Raw genomic sequence first — 21,352 nt, forward strand, 5'->3', positions numbered from 1 at the left:
TATCTTAATTATCAAGCAAGCTCCATTTTTATATATTTTTATTTAGATTATTAAATAATTATTTGGTTCATAGTATATGTGGGTGACACGTATTCTATGTACATGCCATTTGGATTACTAACACTTTAATAGTAAGCATAAGTCGGCAAGTGACCGACGTGAACTTTAATATATTATTGTATATATTTATGCAAAAAAAGAGAGATATTGGAGAAGAGTAAACCGAAAGAACGAAAATGCAAGAAATTTATTGAAGTTCACTTTGGGGCTTTAGTCGATCAAGGGTTATAAATCAAGAGTTGAATCAGGAATTCAATAAGTTACTTATCGTAATCAGGTGTGTATAAATCACACTTTTAATTTTACATATTTTTATGTGATTGATTGCTATGTGTTAAATGGAAGTGAATATTTGAATTATATGATGTGAGCTTGAAATGGTTATGTGTTATTTGATATTGATGGTGAAATGTGATGTGGATATGTGATTTGTGCAATAGATATGTTTATCTATAGTATTGGAGTTATTGATGGATTATATGGATATGTAATTGGTGCAATGGATATGTTTGATATATCATATTGGAATCATTTGAATCATGGGATTAAAGAGGATATGTGACAGTCTTGCTCTGGATCTGATATACAATGGCAAAAGACCTACGGGTCATATACAATGATAATAGACCTACGAGTCAATACAAAGAGCAAAGAGGGACCTTCGTGGAAAGGTCAAATCAAAGAGAGGCCTTCGTGGAAAGGTCAAAATATGCAAAGAGGGGCCTTCGTGGAAAGGTCAAAATATGCAAAGAGGGGCCTTCGTGGAAAGGTCAAATAAATATAAGGGACCTACGGGTCGTATACAATGGAAATCCCGGGCAGATACCAGACTTGATGTGTCACAGAATAATAAAATGAATGGAGAGGCATATGCATATGAATATTAAATTGTGTATGATATTTATTACTTTCGGTGATATATGTTGGTGAATGAATGTATTTGATATTTGTATGTGGAATTAAAGGAAATGTTTATATGCACTGAGTTGTGGCTCATATAAACCACTAATATTTTTCAGGAATAAGATATCAATGATGCGTGGGTTTATGTGAGTTACAGTTATTATAAGGGTTGGCGGCTGACGCATTTTGGCAACTTCTCCTCCTCATCATTTTTGCATATAGATAAATGTACAGTATATAGAGTGGTGAGAGGGTCTCACTGCAGTTTAGAATGGTTTGAAATATGTAATTAATAAATGTTGATTTTTAAAATGATATAATATGTGCGTTTTATGTACTTGAAACGTGGGTTAATTTATTTTATATTTAAAATTTATTTATTATAAGTAGTATGTCAGATAGGGTTGGGTGTGACAATTTGCATGCCAAGTATACACCGTTGGAACCGGATTGTGGAGAAAAGTTCCTTCTGGAAGCCCGCCGCTCAGGTTTTTTGACTTCCATGGCGGGGTATTTTTGAATGGAAATCTTCATTTGATGGCATTGGAAATGAAAACAAACGGCTTGGTTGAACGAAATTTTTGTTTTGATCTTGAAATAGAACTTTTAAACACATTTTCTGTACCTCCCCCTTGTGGTAAGGGTGAACGCTATTGTAAGACGCCATCTGTTTTGAGGGATTGCCTCTGTTTAAGCCATATTACAGGTGATGGGGAGATTGTAATATGGTTGATGAAGGAATACGGAGATGACAATTCATGGATAAGGGAAGTTTTCGTTTGCGAAGTTGATATAGGATTTGTTGGTGAGCGTCATGTTTGGCCAATCAGAGTTTTCGAAAATGGGGATATCTTGATGGAAGAGGAAGACATGCCATTCTACTACTCCAACAAGACAGGAAACTTTCGACAATGACATCACATTTCGAGGGGATCGTAGTTCTTACTATACCTCTATGACCATGTGTGCCTCAAGTTTTCTCACTCTGAAGAATTTTGTGATGGAGAATATGAGCTCATTTTGCTTTTAGCTTTTTGTTCTGTTTCCTTTTTAATTTCTTCTATTTCAAAATACAATTTTATTGATTTTTCACCCACTTTTGAATACATTTTGGTACAGCATGACAACATCTCTTTTGATAAATTTAAAATATGCAATTTTATGATTACAAATTATCTATATTAAAGCGTGAATATTGTGGATCAAAGATGAACTACCATGAGGATTATAAGATTATTAGTTACTCCATTCTTATTTAGGCGATGATAATTATTAACAATTTTTTTTAGTAAATGTCGACGGGGAATTGCTCAATCTGTGTTACAAATAATTTATAATCACAAACTTCAACACTAACAAATTAACTTTAGGATGTGATATAAAAATTGAAGATTTTGAATTAAATCGATTATACAAAAATAATGTCAAACTTTATGTTTTCTTCAAATGTAATCAACTTCCAAAATGCATCTGTATTTAAAAAATGATTGAAAACTTGCAAAGGTTTTAATAGTTCTATTCAACTTCTTCAACGCCCCCTATTTCATACCCATAATAATACTCTATATTAAATTTCGCGTCATATTTATTAAATTTGCGTCATATTTAGAAATCATTTAAAGTGGCGATATGGCTTGCAAGTGTGTTTGTAAGCCATGGCTCGGTCTTCTCGCTACTCCTGAGTTTGTGAATTCCCATATTTCTACAAAGTCATTGAATTTTTGGATGAGCTTGGCTTCGACTTTGATGAGGAGAATCATGGGGATGTAGACTTCAACTTCGACCTCCCCTTTGATGAGGAGAAATATGGGGATACAACCTTCATCTTCGAACTCCCCTTTGATGAGCCAATCCGTAGTTCAGCTAATGGTTTGATCTTTCTAAGAGGCGTCGGTCATGGTAATCTTATCCTGTGCAATCCAGTCATACGTGACTATATCAAGCTCCCTTTTCCTCGACAAACGACCTCAAGAGATCAGCTTGCATTTGAGAGTTTTGGATTTGGAGTGAGCAGAACGACCGGCTAATATAACGTGATTAGGATTTTCTTTGAAAAACCACTACGTGGGAAGTACAAAAAACCACGACACGATTACACAAATAAGTGCCTAGTATACACTGTTGGAACCGGAATGTGGAGAAAAGTTCCCCTTGGTAGCCTGCACTGTTATCTTGGCGACCTTGGAGGGTTCCTTTTTAATGGAAATCTTCATTGGAGGGTAATTGAGGAAATCAGAGATGACATAGTTGAATGGATTTCTTGCTTTGATCTTGAAACAGAACTTTTTAGCACCTTTGCTACACCCTTTCATGGTATAGGGCGCTGCTTTACTATGACGCCATGTGTTTTGAGGGATTGCCTCTGTTTGTGCTATGAAACTACTACAAATGTTCCGGAGCTTGCAATTTGGTCGATGAAGGAATATGGGAATGAAAAATCATAGACAAAGGAAGTTTTAGCCGGCGAAGCTTTCGGAGGACATTGTGTACTTCGTGCTTCCCCGTTCAAAGTTTTCGAGAATGGTGATATCTTGCTGAGTTGTGATAGGGACAAACTATGCTACTACTCCAACCAGACTAAAACTTACTATGACTTCTTCATTTGAGACGATTGTGATGAGTATATATCTATGACCATGTATACCCCAAGCTTTCTCACTCTGAAGAATTTTGTGAAGGAGATTGTGAGCTCATTTTGAGCTGTGATTGCAATTTGATGTCGCTGATGAAATACATGAATGGTGAGGGACATGATAGACAAACCTCTTCTTGGATATGCATTGGAATTGGGGCAACTCTTTTGCTAAGATAACATTACTGTAGTATTTTCTTGGGTTTTATTTGTGATCTATTGAGTAGCTTTCTTGCCTTGTTAGTTTTATTTCTAACAAGACTAAAACTTTTGACTATGACATCAAGTTTTGAGGGGATCATAGTTCTTACATCTCTACAACCATGTATGCCTCAAGCTTTGTCTCTCTCGAGAATTTTGCGATGGAGAATGTAAGCTCATTTTGAGCTGTGATTGTAGTTTGATGAATGGTGAGGGATATGAAAGACAAACCTCTTCTTATATCATGCAATGGAACCTCTTTTGCCAAGACAACATTAGTATTTTCTTGGGTTTTATTTGTGATCAGAAGGTGCTTTCTTGCTTTATTAGTTCTATTAAAGATTAACTGATAATTGTGTATCTTAAATTTATCGTCCCTAGTTGTAGCCTTATAAATCAAAATTACTCGATCACTAAAATAACATCTTTAGGCCATTTTCAATTTCTACTTTTTGCTTTTTTGCCTTTATTCTTTTTCTAGGTGGGGTCTTTATTCCTTTTCAATGCAATTTTGTATAAATCATTTTTAATATGGTGCACCATTTCTCTTGATAGTTTCAAATATGCAATTTTACCTCATCGCTGCGATACGATTCTTTTTTTATTCCTTCTTATTTTAGGTTTTGATAATTCTTGACAAAGAAACTTTTGGTTTATATCACAAACTAGATATACATATAAATAAATCAATTTGATGATGTAATAAATTCCCATGCATCTACATTTAATTTAATATTAATAAAACCGACCACCACACAACGATGCAACATTACTAATTTAACATAATTTTATACTCAAATAATACAATTTATAAAATAATAAGAATCTTAACACAATCAAATACTAATAGAAGTTAGAGATAGAGATGCTACTATGAATTTAATGGAGACGATAGAATTATATAAATAAGTACTATTAATCTATTATGGAGTATATACCAAACGTATGAATGGAATTAAATAAGGAAGGGCAATTTCATTTAACTACGATAAACCTTAATATGTTAAACCTTTATTATGTTAAACTTAGTATTTCTTCCATCCCAATTCAATTGTGAATCTTAAATTTTATTTTATTTTATTTTATTTTGGGATTTCAAATTCTCATCCGTTAAATAACCGACATGATTAAAGTAGTGGTAAATGAAAAGTTGAAAACACATATTTTTACCACCTTTAAGTGCGCTTTTTCACACCTTTCAAGCGCGATTAAGCGCGCTTTTTACCACCTTTTAACCGACGTGATTAAGCCCGAGCGCGCTTTTTTCCACCTTTCAAAAATAAAAAAGCGCGTTTTTTATCACCTTCCAAAAATTATTAGTGAATTACTTTTATTTCGAAAATCTCATCACATTTCGATCCATTTTGCGATTTGCAGCGGTGCAACTCTTAAGATCGGCCGTCTCCTTCCCGAAGGTGAATCAATTACCCCTTTTTAGGCGTTGTTGTAAAACTATAGCATTCATGTATTTTCCTTGCTGTAGATCTTGTTTTAGTCTTAACAAATTTGCTCAATTTAGCTTTGTCGATTTCGTTAGGGTTTTAGGTTTATATTCAATTTTTTAATCTGAAGACTTTGTACTTGGATTTCTGCAAAATTTGTTATTAGCCACCCCAAATATGCCAAATTAACATTAGGATTTGGATCAATATTTTGCTGCTGCTGCTCTGTTTTTCTGTTTATTGTGTTAATGATCGAGGGGTTATTATGTTGATCTAGGAAAGCTGTTGAAATTCCAAAATGGGGGAAGATTTCTTCAAATATTTACCTTCAGAAATCGTAGTGAATATCCTCTCAAGACTCCCCACTCGAGCAGCTGGGGTCTGCAAGTGTGTTTGTAAGCCATGGCTCGGTCTGCTCGCTACTCCTGAGTTTGTGAATCCCCATATGTCTAGATCAGTCCCGGGCCTTGCTGTTGAAACACACTCAAACTCATTTGAAGTCATTGAATTTGTGGATGAGCTTGGCCTCGACGCTGAGGTGGAGCATCGCTGGGATGTGGCCTTCAACTTCAAACTCCCCTTTGACGAGCCAATCCATAGTTCAGCTAATGGTTTGATCTTTCTAAGAGGCTTCGATCATGGTGATCTCATCCTGTGCAATCCGATCACGCGTGACTATATCAAGCTCCCTTCTCCTCGACAAACTACCTCAGAAGATCAGCTTTTTTCTGAGAATTTTGGATTTGGAGTGAGCGGAACGACCGGGCAATATAAGGTGGTTAGGGTTTTCGTCGAGAACCCACTACATGAGGAGTACGAAAATGATCCATTACCATTTGAGTCCCAATATGAGTGCCAAGTGTACACTATTGGAACCGGATCGTGGAGAAAAGTTCCTTCTGGTAACCCGCACTTGTTTTGTGAGGATCTTTGGGGGGTACTTCTGAACGGAAATCTCCATTGGATGGTAATAGATATAACCACAGGCCACTATCTTGAACGAATTTCTTGCTTTGATCTCGAAACAGAACGTTTTAGCATATTAACTGTACCTCCTCCTTGTGGCATAGGTTCACGCGATTGTAAGACACCATCTGTTTTGAGGGGCTGTCTCTGTGTAAGCCATATTACAGCTGATGGGGAGATTGTGATCTGGTTGATGAAGGAATATGGAGATGAGAAATCTTGGACAAAGGAAGTTTTTGTCGTCGATGTTCTTAGAGGACTTAGTGATGAACTTCATGTTTGCCCGATCAGAGTTTTCGAAAATGGGGACATCTTGATGGAATGGGCCGGGGCCAGGGCATTCTACTACTCCAACAAGACAAAAACTTTAGACTATGACGTCAAGTTTCGAGGGGATCATAGTTATTACATCTCTACGACCATGTATGCCCCAGGCTTTCTCTCTCTCAAGAATTTTGCCATGGAGAATGTAAGCTCATTTTAAGTTGTGACTGTAGTTTGATGAATGGTGAGGGATATGAAAGACAACCCTCTTCTTATATCATGCAATGAAAGACAACATGTATTAGTTATTTTTGTATTCCTTCTTATTTTAGGTTGTTGATCATTCTAGCCAACAAATTTGTAGTTTATATCACAAACTAGATATTCATACACAAATCAATTTGGGGATGTGATCTGAAATTTGGGGATTATGAATTTAATCAGTTGCACAAATGTAATAAACTCCCATGAGTTTGAAACCGACCACCACACAACAATGCAACACCACTAATTTAACATAATTTTTATACTCAAATAATACAATGTATAAAATAATATAGTATGAATCTTAACACAATCAAATAGTAATACAAGTTGGAGATAGAGATGCTACTATGAATTTAATGTAGACAATATAATTACATAAATGGGTATTATACCAAACATATGAATTGAAGTAAATAAGGAAGGGCAATTTCATTTCATTTTTAGTTCTCTATTTCACTTCTATATTTAATTTATCACACTCTTATTCTATCTCATCATATTACTAGTATAAACTTAATATGTTAAACCTATTATTTCTTTCATGCCAATTCAATTGTAAATCTTTAACGTAATCTCTTTTATTTTATTTTCTTTTCTTCACTTAAATGTAGGGATGTTAATCGGGCCGGCCCGTTGGATTTCCGACCAACCTTACTCGGGTTGCGGGTCAATCGGGTGCGGGCTAATCGAGTTGTGATTTCTTTCGGGTTATATAAGTTCAACCCTAACCCTAAAAGCTCGGGTTTCGGACTAGTCCAACGGGTTAATCGGGTTGCTACCGATAATATTAACATGCGATCAATTCAATAATTAATGATTAAAATTACTAATATTCATACAATGTAAAACATTAAATTATGATATATTTGACATATATGCTTAAACTCAATCATAAACATGATCAAATACTAATATTTGAGATATTTCGTGGAATTTTAATGCATGTTTTAGAAATTTAAATATTTTTGTAGTTAATTTTAAGTTTTTAATTTATTTATCAATTATTATATTAATAAAAATTCAATATATAATTTGTATATTTAATTATAAAATTGAAAGTTATTTTTTTAGTTAAAATTAATTAATGAAGTGTCAAATATGAGTAAAAAAATAGAATAATATAAATTTTATCGGATTTTCGGGCCAGCTCATCGGGTTTTCGGGTCTGGCCCTAACGGGTTGCGGGTTAATCGGGTGCATGCTAATCGGGTTTTGATTTTATCGGGCTAGAAATTTCTGGCCTAACCCTATAAATTTGGCGGACTATTCGGGCCAGCCCACGAATTACAGGCTACATTGACATCCCTGCTTAAATGATTAAATTACACGATGAAAAAGAAAACCTTTTATATAAGGGAGGAGTACTATTTTTACCATATGTTCTATACTCCTATTTTCTTTATTATTTTATATATATTTTTTCATTAAAAATATTACTACTAATATTTAAAATTGGCACAAAATCGTCATAAAATTTCGAATCAATTTGTCTCAAGCACACAGACGACTGCAGCGGCGCCGCTCTCAAGTTCCGCCGTCTCCACCGCATTCCAACATAAGGTGAATCATTACGATAATGTTTCTTATTTCACATCTACAGTTTTCTATTTTACAAATTTCTGAATTAAGTATTGTGGAATGCGTTAGGGTTCAAGGATTATATTCAATTTTGTTGTATTCCTGCATTTTGATGCGAGATTTTGTTGCTTAATTTTGTGTATATATAACCTAGAAATGTTTTTTTTGTGGAATGGATTATGGATTTTGGGATTAGGCCTAATTACTTTAGTCAGATTAATAATTTGATGTTGCTCTGTTTTACATTTTAATTTTTGATAGTGATCAAGGGGTTATAACATCGAGAGAGGAAAACTATGGGTAATTCCAAAATAGGCGGAGATTTCTTCCAATATCTGCCATCCGAAATCGTATTAAATATCCTCTTAAGACTCCCCACTCGTGACGCTATGGCTTGCAAGTGTGTTTGTAAGCCATGGCTCGGTCTTCTCGCTACCCCTGAGTTTGTGAATTCCCATCTTTCTAGATCAGTCCCGGGCATTGCTGTTGAAACACACCCAAAGTCATATGACGTCATGGAAATAGTGGATGAGCTATGCGATGAGGAGTGCCATCGGTATACAGCCTTCAACTTCAAACTGCCCTTTGAGGAGCCAATCCATAGTTCAGCTAATGGTTTGATCTTTCTAAGAGGCATCGGTCATGGTGATCTTATCCTGTGCAATCCAGTCACATGTGACTATATCAAGCTCCCTTCTCCTCGACAAACCACCTCAGAACATCAGCTTGTATATGAGAATTTTGGATTTGGAGTGAGCAGAACGACCGGCCAATATAAGGTGGTTAGGATTTTCTTTGAAAAACCACTACATGAGTACACAAATGAGTGCCAAGTATACACTGTTGGAACCGGAATGTGGAGAAAAGTTCCCCTTGGTAGCCGGCACCGTTATGTTGACAAGCTTGGAGGGTTCCTTTTTAATGGAAATCTTCATTGGAGGGTACTTGAGAACATCGGAGATGACTTGGTTGAATGGATTTCTTGCTTTGATCTTGAAACAGAACTTTTTAGCACATTTGCTACACCCTATATACATGGTGTATGTCCCTACTATATTAAGACACCATGTGTTTTGAGGGATTGCCTCCGTTTGTGCTATAAAACTGGTACAAATGTTCGGGAGCTTGCAATTTGGTCGATGAAGGAATATTGGAATGAAAAATCTTGGACAATGGAAGTTTTAACCGGCCCAGCTGTAGGAGGACATTATGTACTTCATGCTTCCCCATTCAAAGTTTTCGAGAATGGTGACATCTTGATGGAATGTGATAGGGAGAATCTATGCTACTACTCCAACGAGACTAAAACTTACCATGAATTCTTTATTCGAGAGGATTGTGATGAGTATATATCTACGACCATGTATACCCCAAGCTTTCTCACTCTGAAGAAGTTTGTGATGGAGAATGTGAGCTCATTTTGAGCTGTGATTGTTGTTTATTGTCTGCTGATGAAATACATGAATGGTGAGGGACATGAGAGACAAACCTCTTCTTGGATTTCCATTGGAATTTTCAGATATGCAATTTTATAATTACAAATATTTATATGATTCTTACTTAGGTTCTTATGATTCTTGACAAAATAATTTTGTTTTATATCCATATGGAATTGTTCAATCTATGTTACTCCATAAACAATCCATTCTCAACAAACTAGCTATTGAGATTATCAAATTAATCTGAGAATGTGATCTAAAAGTTGAAGGTTTTGAATTTAATCTCTTAGCACAAAAAATAATGTCAGACTTTATGTTTTCTTCATATATAATCAACTCCCAATAATACATTTGTATTTAAAAAGTGATTGAAAACTTGCTTGAATCTACTTCGTAGTACTATAGTTCCTCTCATGTTCATTAAAATTTGTGTAATTTATTAAGCATACTACCTACCTTACTTCGTCCTCTAAAAATAGAAAATTTTAAAACGACACGAGTTTTAACGCAAAATTGATAAAATATGACATATAGAAATAAACGTGTGTTAGTAGAAAATGAGTATCATCTCTAGGGATGTCAATCGGGCCGACCCTACTCGGGTTGCGGGTTAATCAGGTGCGAGCTAGTCGGGTTGTGATTTCTTTCAGGTTATAAAAGTTAGACTCTTACCCTAAAAGCTCGGTTTTCGGGCTAGCCTAGCGGGTTAATCGGGTTACTACGGATAGATTAACATGTGATCAATCCAATAAATAATGATGAAAATTAGCTATATTCATAAAATGTAAAATGTTTAATTATTATTAATTTGAGATATATGCTCAAACTCAATCATAAACATGATCAAATTCTAATATTTGAGATATTTCGTGAAATTTTAATGCATGTTTTTATTATTTTAATAACTTTTTAGTAAATTTGAAGTTTTTAATTTATTTATCAATTATTATATTAATAAAAATTCAATATATAGGGGAGTGATCAATTGCTAACTAATTAGCAATTCCAAACTAAGATTAAATCTTAACCATTAGATTAGAAGATCTAGTGGTTGAAATAATGTCACATGCATTATATTTTTAATTAAGAAAATTAATAAATACAATTAGAGAGTATTAATGTCAATTCTCTCTCATTAAAATCATCTTAAAACTTTAAATTTACTTAACTCTCGATTTAAATTATTTTTTCGTAAAAAATATATCAAATTAAAGATAATTTTACAAGGATTCCAACGAGATCTCAATTGCATATGTTCCAACGACGTTCGGATAAAGAAATTTGATATTTTTTATTTTAGTTTTTTGATAACCAGATTTTTATCAACAAATACATCAAAAAATCTCAATAAAACCATATAAAAATCTCAATAAATATGGGTTGATATTTTCTTGTACAAGTGTTGATATATTTATGTCATATTGTTTATATTTGTAATACATTATGTTGATAGAAAAAAACATAATACACTATGTTGATAGAAAAAAACAGTCACGAAAATTATCATATGATAACATAATAACGATATTACCCTTTTGTTGATATTTTGTCTACTATTTATTGAGATTCGTAAGATTTAATATCATCCACTCATTTTAAAATCTAAGGGTGGAGATTTGGTCTTGATTTTGGATTGGGGTGCTATAAGCATTGGAATATGACACCCAATATATAATATGTATATTTAATATAAAATTGAAAGATAATTTTTTAGTTATCTATATTATAAAATTAATCAATGAAGTGTTCAAGCAGGAGTAAAAAAATATAGAATAATAGAAATTTTATCGGGTTTTTCGGCCAGCCCATCGGATTTTCGAGTGTGGTCCTAAACGGTTCCAGGTTAATCGGGTGCGGGCTAATCGAGTTTTAATTTTATCGGGCTAGAAATTTCCAACTCTAACCCTATAAATTTGGCAGGGCTATTCGGGTCAGCTCATGGGTTGCGGGCTACATTGACATCCCTAAATTCATCTCATTCGAAATAATTTTTTCCCTAAAATAGAAAATTACTATTTTTAGGGGACGAAACCAGAGTTTCTATTTACCGGGGACGGAATTAGTATTATTTATTAAGAAATTACATTTTCTTATTTTAAAGTGGCGGTAAAATTCTCAGATTTATTTGTTAGTGTTTTAAAATTTCATTAACAACTCGACCTCTTTTGTCTGAAGCACAGCGGCGCCGCTCTCAATATCCGGCGTCTCCACCGCATTTCCACCGGAAGGTGAATGAACTTTCTAATTCAACACTCCACAGTCTCTATCACCCTGTTTTTAGCTCATTTCATATCTGCTATGAATTTGTTTTTGGGATTTCGCTGTAAATTGATATATATTTTACTCTTTTTTTAGGGCGTTGTTGTAAAACTATAGCATACATGTATTTTGCTTGTTGTAGATATCTTTTTTGCGGTGACAAATTTGCTGAATTAAGTATTGTGGAATGCGTTAGGGTTTTAGGCTTATATTCAATTTTGTTGTAATCCTGCATTTTGATGTTATAATATTAAGATTAAGATTGTGTTGCTGCAGATTTTTGCTTATGTATAACCTAAAACCGATTTAGTATTACAAAATTTGAACTTTGGTTTCTTGCAAGTGTGTTACTTTGACCAGATTCATATTTTGCTACTTCTCTGATTTCACTATTTTGTGAATTATGAAGGTGTTATTAAGTTGAGAGATGAAAACGGCTGATAATTCCAAAATGGGTGAAGATTTCTTCAAATATCTACCATCAGAAATCGTAGTAGAAATCCTCTCAAGACTCCCCACTCGAGCAGCTATGGCCTGCAAGTGTGTTTGTAAGCCATGGCTCGGTCTGCTCGCTACTCCAGAGTTTGTGAATTCACATATGTCTAGATCAGTCCTGGGCATTGCTGTTGAAACACGCTCCCTGTCGTACGAAACCATTGAATTTGTGGATGAGCTTGACCTCAACTTTGATGAGGAGCATCTTTGGGACGTAACCCTCAGCTTCAGACTCCCTTTTGATGGACCGTTTCGTAGTTCAGCTAATGGTGTGATCTTTTTAAGAGACTTTCGTCGCGGTGATCTTATCCTGTGCAATCCGATCACACGTGACTATATCAAGCTCCCTCGTCCTAGACTAACGCCCCCAAAAGTTCCGGACGAGTTGGATAATTTTGGATTTGGAGTGAGCAGAATGACGAGACAATATAAGGTGGTTTGGATTTTCTCTTTAGTCGGTCACGCTCAAAATCCACTACTAGGAACGTGTTCCCGAAATGCGTGCCAAGTGTACACAGTTGGAACCGGATCGTGGAGAAATGTTCCCTTTGGTATGCCGCTCAGGTTTATTGGCGACCAAGGAGGGGTACTTTTTAACGGAAATCTTCATTGGACGGTAGCGAAAAAAAGGAGAGGCATTGATAGATGGATTTGTTGCTTTGATCTTGAAACGGAATTTTTTAGCACCTTCTCTGCACCTCGTCCTCATGGTAGAGGTTTTGACTTCAGTAGGTCACTCTGTGTTTTGAGAGATTGCCTTTGTCTAAGCGATATTTCAAAGGATGGGTGCGTTATAATCTGGTTGATGAAGGAAGACGAGCGCAGTTGGACAAAGATATTTGTCATCCCTGAAATTGATAGACTTTCTAACAACAGCGGAGAAAAACGACTTACTGGTGCTATTCATATTTGGCCGATTAGAATTTTCGAAAATGGTGATGCCTTGATGGAATGGGAGGATGGCCCGCTATTCTACTACTCCAACAAGAGGAAATTTTTGGACTACACGATCATGTCTCTAGGGGATTGTGATCCGTTCACCCGTACGATCATGTATGCCTCGAGCTTTGTCTCTCTGAAGAGTTTTGTGATGGAGAATGTATACTCATTTTGAGTTGACTCTGTAGTTTCTTTCATGTCTCATGGTGAAATGCATTAATGGTGATGAATATGAGAGATTGTACATCTTTTGCCAAGATAATTATTAGTTTCTTGGGTTTTATTTGTGATATGGAGTAGCTTTATTGTAGTATTTATTAAATTAGTTCCAACCATATGTGATTCAAAAATATTAATATATTCCCACATGATTTAAAATTCTAACTATACTTATTCTTCCGAGCAAATAAAACAAGATCAAAGTAAAATTCAAATTTTGGAATAGCTCAGTTCATCAATGGCTGATCATTTCCATTGTCTATGATGCATGAAGTGATGAAAGAAATAGAGAAAAGATGGTTATATAGCTAGATAAGGAAGATGATGATGTGGAATTTATTTGAAGAAATATTCCCTCATTTTGATTGTCACATTTTGCCACACTAGTTATGATTTTTTTTGTTTTGGGGACTACTAGAGAAATCTAAAGCTCATGTATATGCATTCAATAAATAAAGTTTAAATAAAAATTAAAAAATGTACTACTCCCTATATAACCAATAACCTATTAGCAGTACTAGTATGAATGTTAACACAATCAAGTTTGAGATAGAGATGCTACTATGACTTTAATAATAAAGGACAAAATAATAGTATTATAATAATAACTTTTCTTTTATACACCAAACATATTAATGAATAGGGAAATTGGTCTCTAAAACCATGAACTTTGCCCAAAATTTGGTATTTCCCATGAACTTTGAAATTGATATATAATATCACGAACTTTGCATTTTGTTTGGTATTTCCCATGGCATGTTTATTACTATATTTGACTAACTTACGAGGCTTTTATCATACTTGACACAATTAAATCAACGTGGTTTTCAACGTGACTTTTTATGCTACATGTTATGAACTTAAAAAATGGTTTCAAATATTATAAAACATATCACGGTTGCCTATGTTAAATAAGATTTTGATGAAAATATCTTATTTGAGTGAATTTAGGAAATACCAAACAAAATACAAAGTTCGTGATATTATATACCAATTTCAAAGTTCATGGGAAATACCAAATTTTGGGCAAAGTTCATGTTTTAGAGACCAATTTCCCTAATGAATAAGGAAAGTTGATTTAATTTCTATTGATCTATTTTATTATTTTTTTTTACGGTAAACATTAACATTTGTAATTTATTTAAAATATTCTCTTTGACTCGTAGTATTATTATTTAAACGTTTCGACCCATTCCGATTGAAGCGGCGCCGCTCTCAAAGTTCCGCCGTCTCCAACCGCATTCCGCCAGAAGGTGAATCATTACAAATGAGCTTCTTTTACTCTTTCTCTCATCTTGTTGTAGATATTGACAAATTTGCTGAATTAAGTATTGTGAAAAGCGTTAGGGTTTTAGGCTTATATTCAATTTTGTTGCAATTCTGCATTTTGATGCCATAATATTGAGATTTTGTTGCTCAATTTTGTGTATTTTTATAACCTACAACGGTTTTTCTTTGGAATGGTCGAATGGGTTTAGGGATTAGGACTCGTTTCAGTTTTTGTAATAGCTACATTTTGATGCTGTAAATTACACTTGCAAGTGTGTTACTTTGATCAGATTAATTAATATCTTGGTGTTGCTCTGTTCTCTTTTTGTTAGTGATCGGAAAATGGGGGAAGATTTATTCAAATATCTACCTTCAGAAATCGTAGTAAATATCCTCTCAAGGCTCCCCACTCGAGCCGCTATGGCTTGCAAGTGTGTTTGTAAGCCATGGCTCGGTCTTCTCGCTACTCCTGAGTTTGTGAATTCCCATATTTCTAGATCACTCCCGGGCCTTGCTGTTGAAACACAATCAAAATCATTCGAAGTCATTGAATTTGTAGATGAGCTTGGCTTCGACTTTGATGAGGATAATTATGGGGGTGTAGACTTCAACTTCAAGTTCGAACTCCCCTTTGATGAGCCAATCCATAGTTCAGCTAATGGTCTTATCTTTTTGAGAGACTATAATCGTGGTGATCTTATCCTGTGCAATCCAGTCACACGTGACTATATCAAGCTCCCTTCTCCTCGACAAACCACCTCAGGAGATCAGCATGGAGTTGAGAGTTTTGGATTTGGAGTGAGCAGAACGTCTGACCAATATAAGGTGGTTCGGATTTTCATCAAAGCACCAGTACTTCGTGAGGACTACCAAAAAATTCCACCACCAATGCCCCAATATGAGTGCCAAGTATACACTGTTGGGACCGGAACGTGGAGAAGAGTTCCCTCGGGTAGCCCACGCAGGTTTTTTAGCGAGTTTGGAGGGTTACTTTTTAATGGAAATCTTCATTGGATGGTAATTGAGATAATCAGCGACCACTTGGTTCAGTTGGTTGAACAGATTTGTTGCTTTGATCTTGAAACGGAACTTTTTAGCTCCTTTACTTTACCTCCTCGTACTCCTTCTCTGCTTCTTGTTATGGGTTTACACTATCGTAAGGAACCATCTGTTTTGAGGGATTGCCTCTGCGTGAGCCATTTTGCAGAGGACGGGGGGTTTGTAATTCGGTCGATGAAGGAATATGGAGATGAGAAATCTTGGACAAAGGAGGTCCTCACCAGAGAAGTTTGTGGAGAATTTTCTCGTTCTTGCCCAATCAGAATTTTCGAAAATGGTGACATCTTGATTGAATGTGATAGGAAAAGGCTATTCTACTACTCGAACAAGACTAAAGCTGGCTATGACCTCTTTTTTCGAGAGGATCAAGAAGAGCATATCTCTACGACCATGCATGCCCCAAGCTTTCTCTCGCTCGAGAATTTTGCCGTGGAGAATGTAAGCTCATTTTGAGCTGTGATTGTTGTTTGATGTCCGGTGATGAAATACATGAGATAGAAATCCCTTCTTGTATCATGCAATGGAAATGTTGGAGTGCCTCTTTTGCCAAGATAACATTAGTATTTTCTTGGGTTTTATTTGTGATCTGTGTAGCTTTCTTGCCTTATTAGTTCTATTATCTATTGGAGTAGCTTTCTTGTCTTATTACTTACTATTTCATTATTTTTTTATTCATCTTATTTTAGGTTTCGACAATTTATTTGCAAAAAAAAAAAAATAGTTAATGTGGAGTGTGCTCAATCAATGTCATAAACAATCATTGTCATATACATGAACAAATTAATTCCAGAAGGTGATTTCAAAAAGAAGGATTTATATTTAATCAATAGCAGAAATGTAACCGATTTATAAATCAAGAAGGCGATTTCTAAAACGAAGGAGTTAAATTTAATCAATTGGACAAATGTAACCGATTTATAAATCAAGATTGAAAATTTGCAAATTTTCAATAGTTCTAAGTAAATTTAAACCGACCACCATAAAGCACTAATATAACATAATTTCATATAATATTTATTACTAATACTACTGCAATCTTAACAAAATCAAATAATACAAGTTAGACATAGAGATGCTAATATTAATCTAATATAATTAAGTATAAATAACACTATTGCATGAGTAGTAGTATATTTCTTTTTTAGTGCAGCGGCGCCGCTCTCAATGACCGCCGTCTCCACCGCATTCCCCCAGAAGGTAAATCATTACAATAAGCTTTCTTATTTTTACATCGACAGTCTTGCTCTCTATGCTTTTAGCTCGTTTTATGCCTTTGTTATCGGGATTTTGCAGTAAATTGATGCTTATTTCAATCTTTTTTTTTTCCTGCTTATATTCAATTCTGTTGTAATCCAATAATATTGAAATTTCCAGATTTTTTAGTATATATTACCTAGGACCGATTTAGTATTGCATATTTTGTGCTTCAAATTTGGTATGGCACCAAATTATTAAGGGGAAATAGTCCTAAGTTTGGTCAAAATCTGGTCATCAGCTAATTAAATCATGAAGATTCAATTTTTCTAGTTTGTCCCATAAGTCGATTTTTAGATGGAATCGTTGTTGACGTGGATTGAGATTTCAAGATGGATTGAGATTAAAAATCAAGAAAAAGATGCGTTTCAAGATGAATTTCAGAGATGCTGAAATTTGACCCTGGGATAAACTAGAAAAATTGAAACTTTGTGATTTTAAGTAGCGGATTATTATGTCGACTGGATTACGGATTAGGCCTATATTTAATTTTTGTAATATTAGGATTTGGAGACCTTAATTTTGATGTTGTAAATCACACTTGCAAGTGTGTTACTTTGATCAGATTAATATTTTGATGTTGCTCTATTTTCCTCTCTCTTTTTTTTTTGTTAATGTGCAAGGGGTTATCACGTGGAGAGAGGAAAACTGCGGGTTATTCCAAAATGGGCGAAGATTTCTTCCAATATCTTCCATCTGAAATCGTATTAGATATCCTCTCAAGACTCCCCACTCAAGACGCTATGGCTTGCAAGTGTGTTTGTAAGCCGTGGCTTGTTCTTCTGGCTACCCCTGAGTATGTGAATTCCCATCTTTCTAGATCAGTCCCGGGCATCGTTCTTAAAACACACTCAACAAGGTCATGCGATGTCATTGAAGCCTTCAACTCTATGAAGAGCATTTTCGGGATGTGGCCTTCAACTTCAAACTCCCTTTTGACGAACCAATTCATAGTTCAGCCAATGGTTTGGTCTTTCTAAGAGACACTGATTGTGGTGATCTTATCCCGTGTAATCCAATCACTCGTGACTATATCAAACTCCCTCCGCCTCCGCAAACTACCTCCGCAGAAGAGCTTGAAATGGATACTTTTGAATTCGGAGTGAGCAGAACTACTGGCCAATATTAGGTGGTCAGGGTTTTCGAACAAGACCGGTTACCATTTGAGAGCTAAGTATACACCGTTGGAACCGGATTGTGGAGAAAAGTTCCTACTTGTAGCCCGCTCAGGTATTTTGACTACCATAAAGGGGTACTTTTGAATGGAAGTATTCATTTGATGGCATTAGAGATGACAACAGATGGCATGGTTGAACAAATTTCTTGCTTTGATCTCGAAACAAAAGTTTTTAGCACATTTCCTATACCTAACCCTGATGGCTTAGGTTTCAGCTATTGTAAGACACCATCTGTTTTGAGGGATTGTCTCTGTGTAAGCCATATTACAGCTGATGGGGAAATTGTAATCTGGTTGATGAAGGAATATGGGGATGACAATTCTTGGGTAAGGGAAGTTTTCGTCTACGAAGTTGCTGGAGAATTTGTTGTTGAATGTCATGTTTGGCCAATCAGAGTTTTCGAAAATGGGGACATCTTGATGGAATGTGAAGGCATGCCATTCTACTACTCCATAAAGACTAAAACTTTCGACTATGACACCGCGTTTCGAGGGGATCGTTTTTCTTATATCTCTACGACCATGTATATACCTCAAGCTTTCTCTCTCTCAAGAATTTTGTCATGGAGAATGTAAGCTCATTTTGAATTGTGACTCTAGTTAGATTTTTGCTTTTCTGCCTTAGGTGGGATCTTCATTCTTTTCCAATGCAATTTTATACATTTTCAGCCACTTTTTAATACGTGCAATATTTCTGTTGATAGTTTCAAATATGCAATTTTATAATTACTTAATAAATTTCACGAGCCGAGGGAAGCAGAAGGAAGATTTGGCTTTGGCGCCTAGGATTTGGCTTTTCTTTAATTCTTTTATAATTTCGTGGACCCGAGGGAAGCAGAAGGAAGTAGGGCCGGAAGCCTCCGGCGGAGGCGGAGGCGGCGGCATCGTCGGAGCCGGCAATTTCGCCGAGAAGACTCACTGGAATGAGAAATGGGGAGACGGCGGCGTGAATGGAGGTAAAGGGTTGGGGATTCACAACCCTAACCCTAGCTTTTTTAATAGTTTTCAAAATGCCCCTCCTTATTTCCGAAAATTAGATAAAATACCCCATGCTTTGCTGAAAGACCCCTCAATTTATGATAACTTACATGCTACACCCCAAGTTATGGATTACTGTGAAAAACCCCCTGATATCTCTAGAACTGTTCAAATTAGTCCTATTGAACTTCGAAATCAGTTTGAGCCCTTAAACCGAATTTCCGCTGCATATCTTGTGAAAAATGGAATTGAGGGGGATGAAAAAGGATGGATCTTTGATTGTGGGGCCACCGACACCATGTCCCCAAATAAGGATGATTTTATTAGTTTTAGTGATATTACTAAGACATATATACAGACTGCTAGTGGGGAATTAATCACTGTAGCCGGGGCGGGAACCATTGAAATATCCCCAACTTTGACACTTTCAAATTGTCTTTATGTTCTGATGTGAATCAAATGATACTAATTATACTCCAAGTTTTCTCCTATTTTGTATATTTAAATCATCTATCAATTGATCTTTAAGGTTTGATTATTATATATTAGTTGATAGATGTACATGTGGAGTAGGGTCTGATTGAAACTGTTCGTTGCCTATCAAGATGGTGTCCAAATTCTTTTATCTTACCACCATTATCTTCGTCTTTGAAATAGCTTCGCGTGGGTATATTACACGCCTCAATCGGAGCTCGGATGAAGAAGTTATGGCCATTTGACGAAGGTTGCGCGAAGCAGTCAAAACCGGCAAAAACGCCCGAGTTGGGCGTTTTCAGCATTAAAAACGCCCGGGGACAGTGGAAACGCCCGGGTTGGCATAAAAAACGCCCGGGTTGGCACCATTTTGCCCGGTCGGGCGTTTTTCTCGAAAACTGCCGAATTTTAGGTTTCAAATTGGTTTCCGGGGCGGTTTTGGAAGAGATTCAGACATATTCAGACACGAGAAAAGGGAGAGGAAAAGAGAGAAAGAGAGGAGGAAGAAGAAAAGGAAGAAATTCCGGCCAACATTCCGACGATCCGTCTCCAAATCCCAATTCCACTCAACGAGAGCATGCTTCCTATGGTTTTCATCGTGATGTTTATCATGTGTTTAGGCTAAGCTCTCTATGTTGCTCCAAGTTGTGATTTAGGCTTGTGTGAATATATCTACACCTTTGAATTCACATTTTGACATCGTTGATGTGTTTAATGTTAGATTCTATCACTTTAGAGGCCTCTATCGTTATAGATGTTTAATCCTTGTTTATCGTCTCTTTAACATAGACTTGGATGGACTAATCAATTGATGTGTTGTTGAATTTGAATTGTTCAGAGGATAATTTGACAACGGATTAGGTAAGTTTATATAGTAGATGTTTATGTCTCCCGCGCTTCCGCAGGAGTTTATAAACATTGAAAATTAGTTCATGGAACAAGTGTTCAGCTGACTGTGAACTATACGTCGCAAACATGTTCAGTGCAAGCGATTAGGTTGATGAATTAATCCCAAAATTTGTGCTTTTGATAGATGTAGAAATATGCAAGTCTATTGAGCAACTTGGAGTGACATGCTTTTCCGTTTGAGAAATCCATCTTTTGTTAATCTTTTATTTTCGTTTGTCTGAATCTTTCAAAACCAAAAAAATCAAATCCTTATGTTTCATCTTTTTAACTTCATAAGTTTTAAACAATCTTCTACCTTCATGTGGATCGACACTTGAAATACTACTAACGACGCTGTAATCTTGCAGTATCGTAGTATTATTAGAGTTAATTAATTAAACTTGATATCTTGTGTGAACTGAATCGGATACTCTAAAATACGCATCAAGTTTTGGCGCCGTTGCCGGGGAGGCAATAGGTTGTTTAATACTTAGTAGTTTTATTTTTGTTTTATTTTATTTGATCTTTTGTTTTGTTTTGTTTAGGCACACACTTCGTGTTCTTGGGGGTGATAGCCATCTACCACGTC

At 35.6% G+C, this 21,352-nt stretch overlaps 4 protein-coding genes across 5 annotated transcripts; all 4 read left to right on the plus strand.

Annotated features, from left to right (window-relative positions):
* Nucleotides 1-5,119: 5,119 nt before the first annotated feature.
* Nucleotides 5,120-6,794, plus strand: LOC125188804 (F-box protein CPR1-like). Of its 2 annotated transcripts, none has more exons than XM_048085859.1 (2): nucleotides 5,120-5,211; nucleotides 5,516-6,794. In XM_048085859.1, exon 2 carries the CDS (start codon nucleotides 5,537-5,539, stop codon nucleotides 6,686-6,688), a length of 1,152 nt encoding a protein of 383 aa, XP_047941816.1. In that variant the 5' UTR covers nucleotides 5,120-5,211; nucleotides 5,516-5,536; the 3' UTR covers nucleotides 6,689-6,794. The 2 variants fall into 2 exon arrangements, with proteins under 2 accessions (XP_047941816.1, XP_047941817.1); XM_048085860.1 differs by lacking the exon at nucleotides 5,120-5,211 and having other exon boundaries at nucleotides 5,224-6,205; nucleotides 6,309-6,479.
* Nucleotides 6,795-8,225: 1,431 nt separating this feature from the next.
* LOC125188807 (F-box/kelch-repeat protein At3g06240-like) lies at nucleotides 8,226-9,933 on the plus strand. The gene is made up of 2 exons (XM_048085864.1): nucleotides 8,226-8,295; nucleotides 8,780-9,933. The coding sequence occupies exon 2, from the start codon at nucleotides 8,829-8,831 to the stop codon at nucleotides 9,735-9,737; it is 909 nt and encodes a 302-aa protein (XP_047941821.1). The 5' UTR covers nucleotides 8,226-8,295; nucleotides 8,780-8,828; the 3' UTR covers nucleotides 9,738-9,933.
* A 1,960-nt stretch (nucleotides 9,934-11,893) lies between these two features.
* On the plus strand, nucleotides 11,894-13,735 carry LOC125188801 (F-box protein At3g07870-like). The gene is made up of 2 exons (XM_048085854.1): nucleotides 11,894-11,980; nucleotides 12,421-13,735. The coding sequence occupies exon 2, from the start codon at nucleotides 12,439-12,441 to the stop codon at nucleotides 13,618-13,620; it is 1,182 nt and encodes a 393-aa protein (XP_047941811.1). The 5' UTR covers nucleotides 11,894-11,980; nucleotides 12,421-12,438; the 3' UTR covers nucleotides 13,621-13,735.
* Nucleotides 13,736-14,865: 1,130 nt separating this feature from the next.
* On the plus strand, nucleotides 14,866-16,637 carry LOC125188802 (F-box protein CPR1-like). The gene is made up of 2 exons (XM_048085855.1): nucleotides 14,866-14,917; nucleotides 15,266-16,637. The coding sequence occupies exon 2, from the start codon at nucleotides 15,276-15,278 to the stop codon at nucleotides 16,443-16,445; it is 1,170 nt and encodes a 389-aa protein (XP_047941812.1). The 5' UTR covers nucleotides 14,866-14,917; nucleotides 15,266-15,275; the 3' UTR covers nucleotides 16,446-16,637.
* Nucleotides 16,638-21,352: the final 4,715 nt, after the last annotated feature.

Source organism: Salvia hispanica, chromosome 5, assembly GCF_023119035.1.
Source record: "Salvia hispanica cultivar TCC Black 2014 chromosome 5, UniMelb_Shisp_WGS_1.0, whole genome shotgun sequence".
NCBI classification, from domain to species: Eukaryota; Viridiplantae; Streptophyta; class Magnoliopsida; order Lamiales; family Lamiaceae; genus Salvia; species Salvia hispanica.

Coding starts and splice junctions, on each gene's coding strand:
- LOC125188804 (XM_048085859.1), top strand. CDS start 5,537: ATGGGGGAAGATTTCTTCAAATATTTACCTTCAGAAATCGTAGTGAAT.
- LOC125188802 (XM_048085855.1), top strand. CDS start 15,276: ATGGGGGAAGATTTATTCAAATATCTACCTTCAGAAATCGTAGTAAAT.
- LOC125188807 (XM_048085864.1), top strand. CDS start 8,829: ATGGAAATAGTGGATGAGCTATGCGATGAGGAGTGCCATCGGTATACA.
- LOC125188801 (XM_048085854.1), top strand. CDS start 12,439: ATGAAAACGGCTGATAATTCCAAAATGGGTGAAGATTTCTTCAAATAT.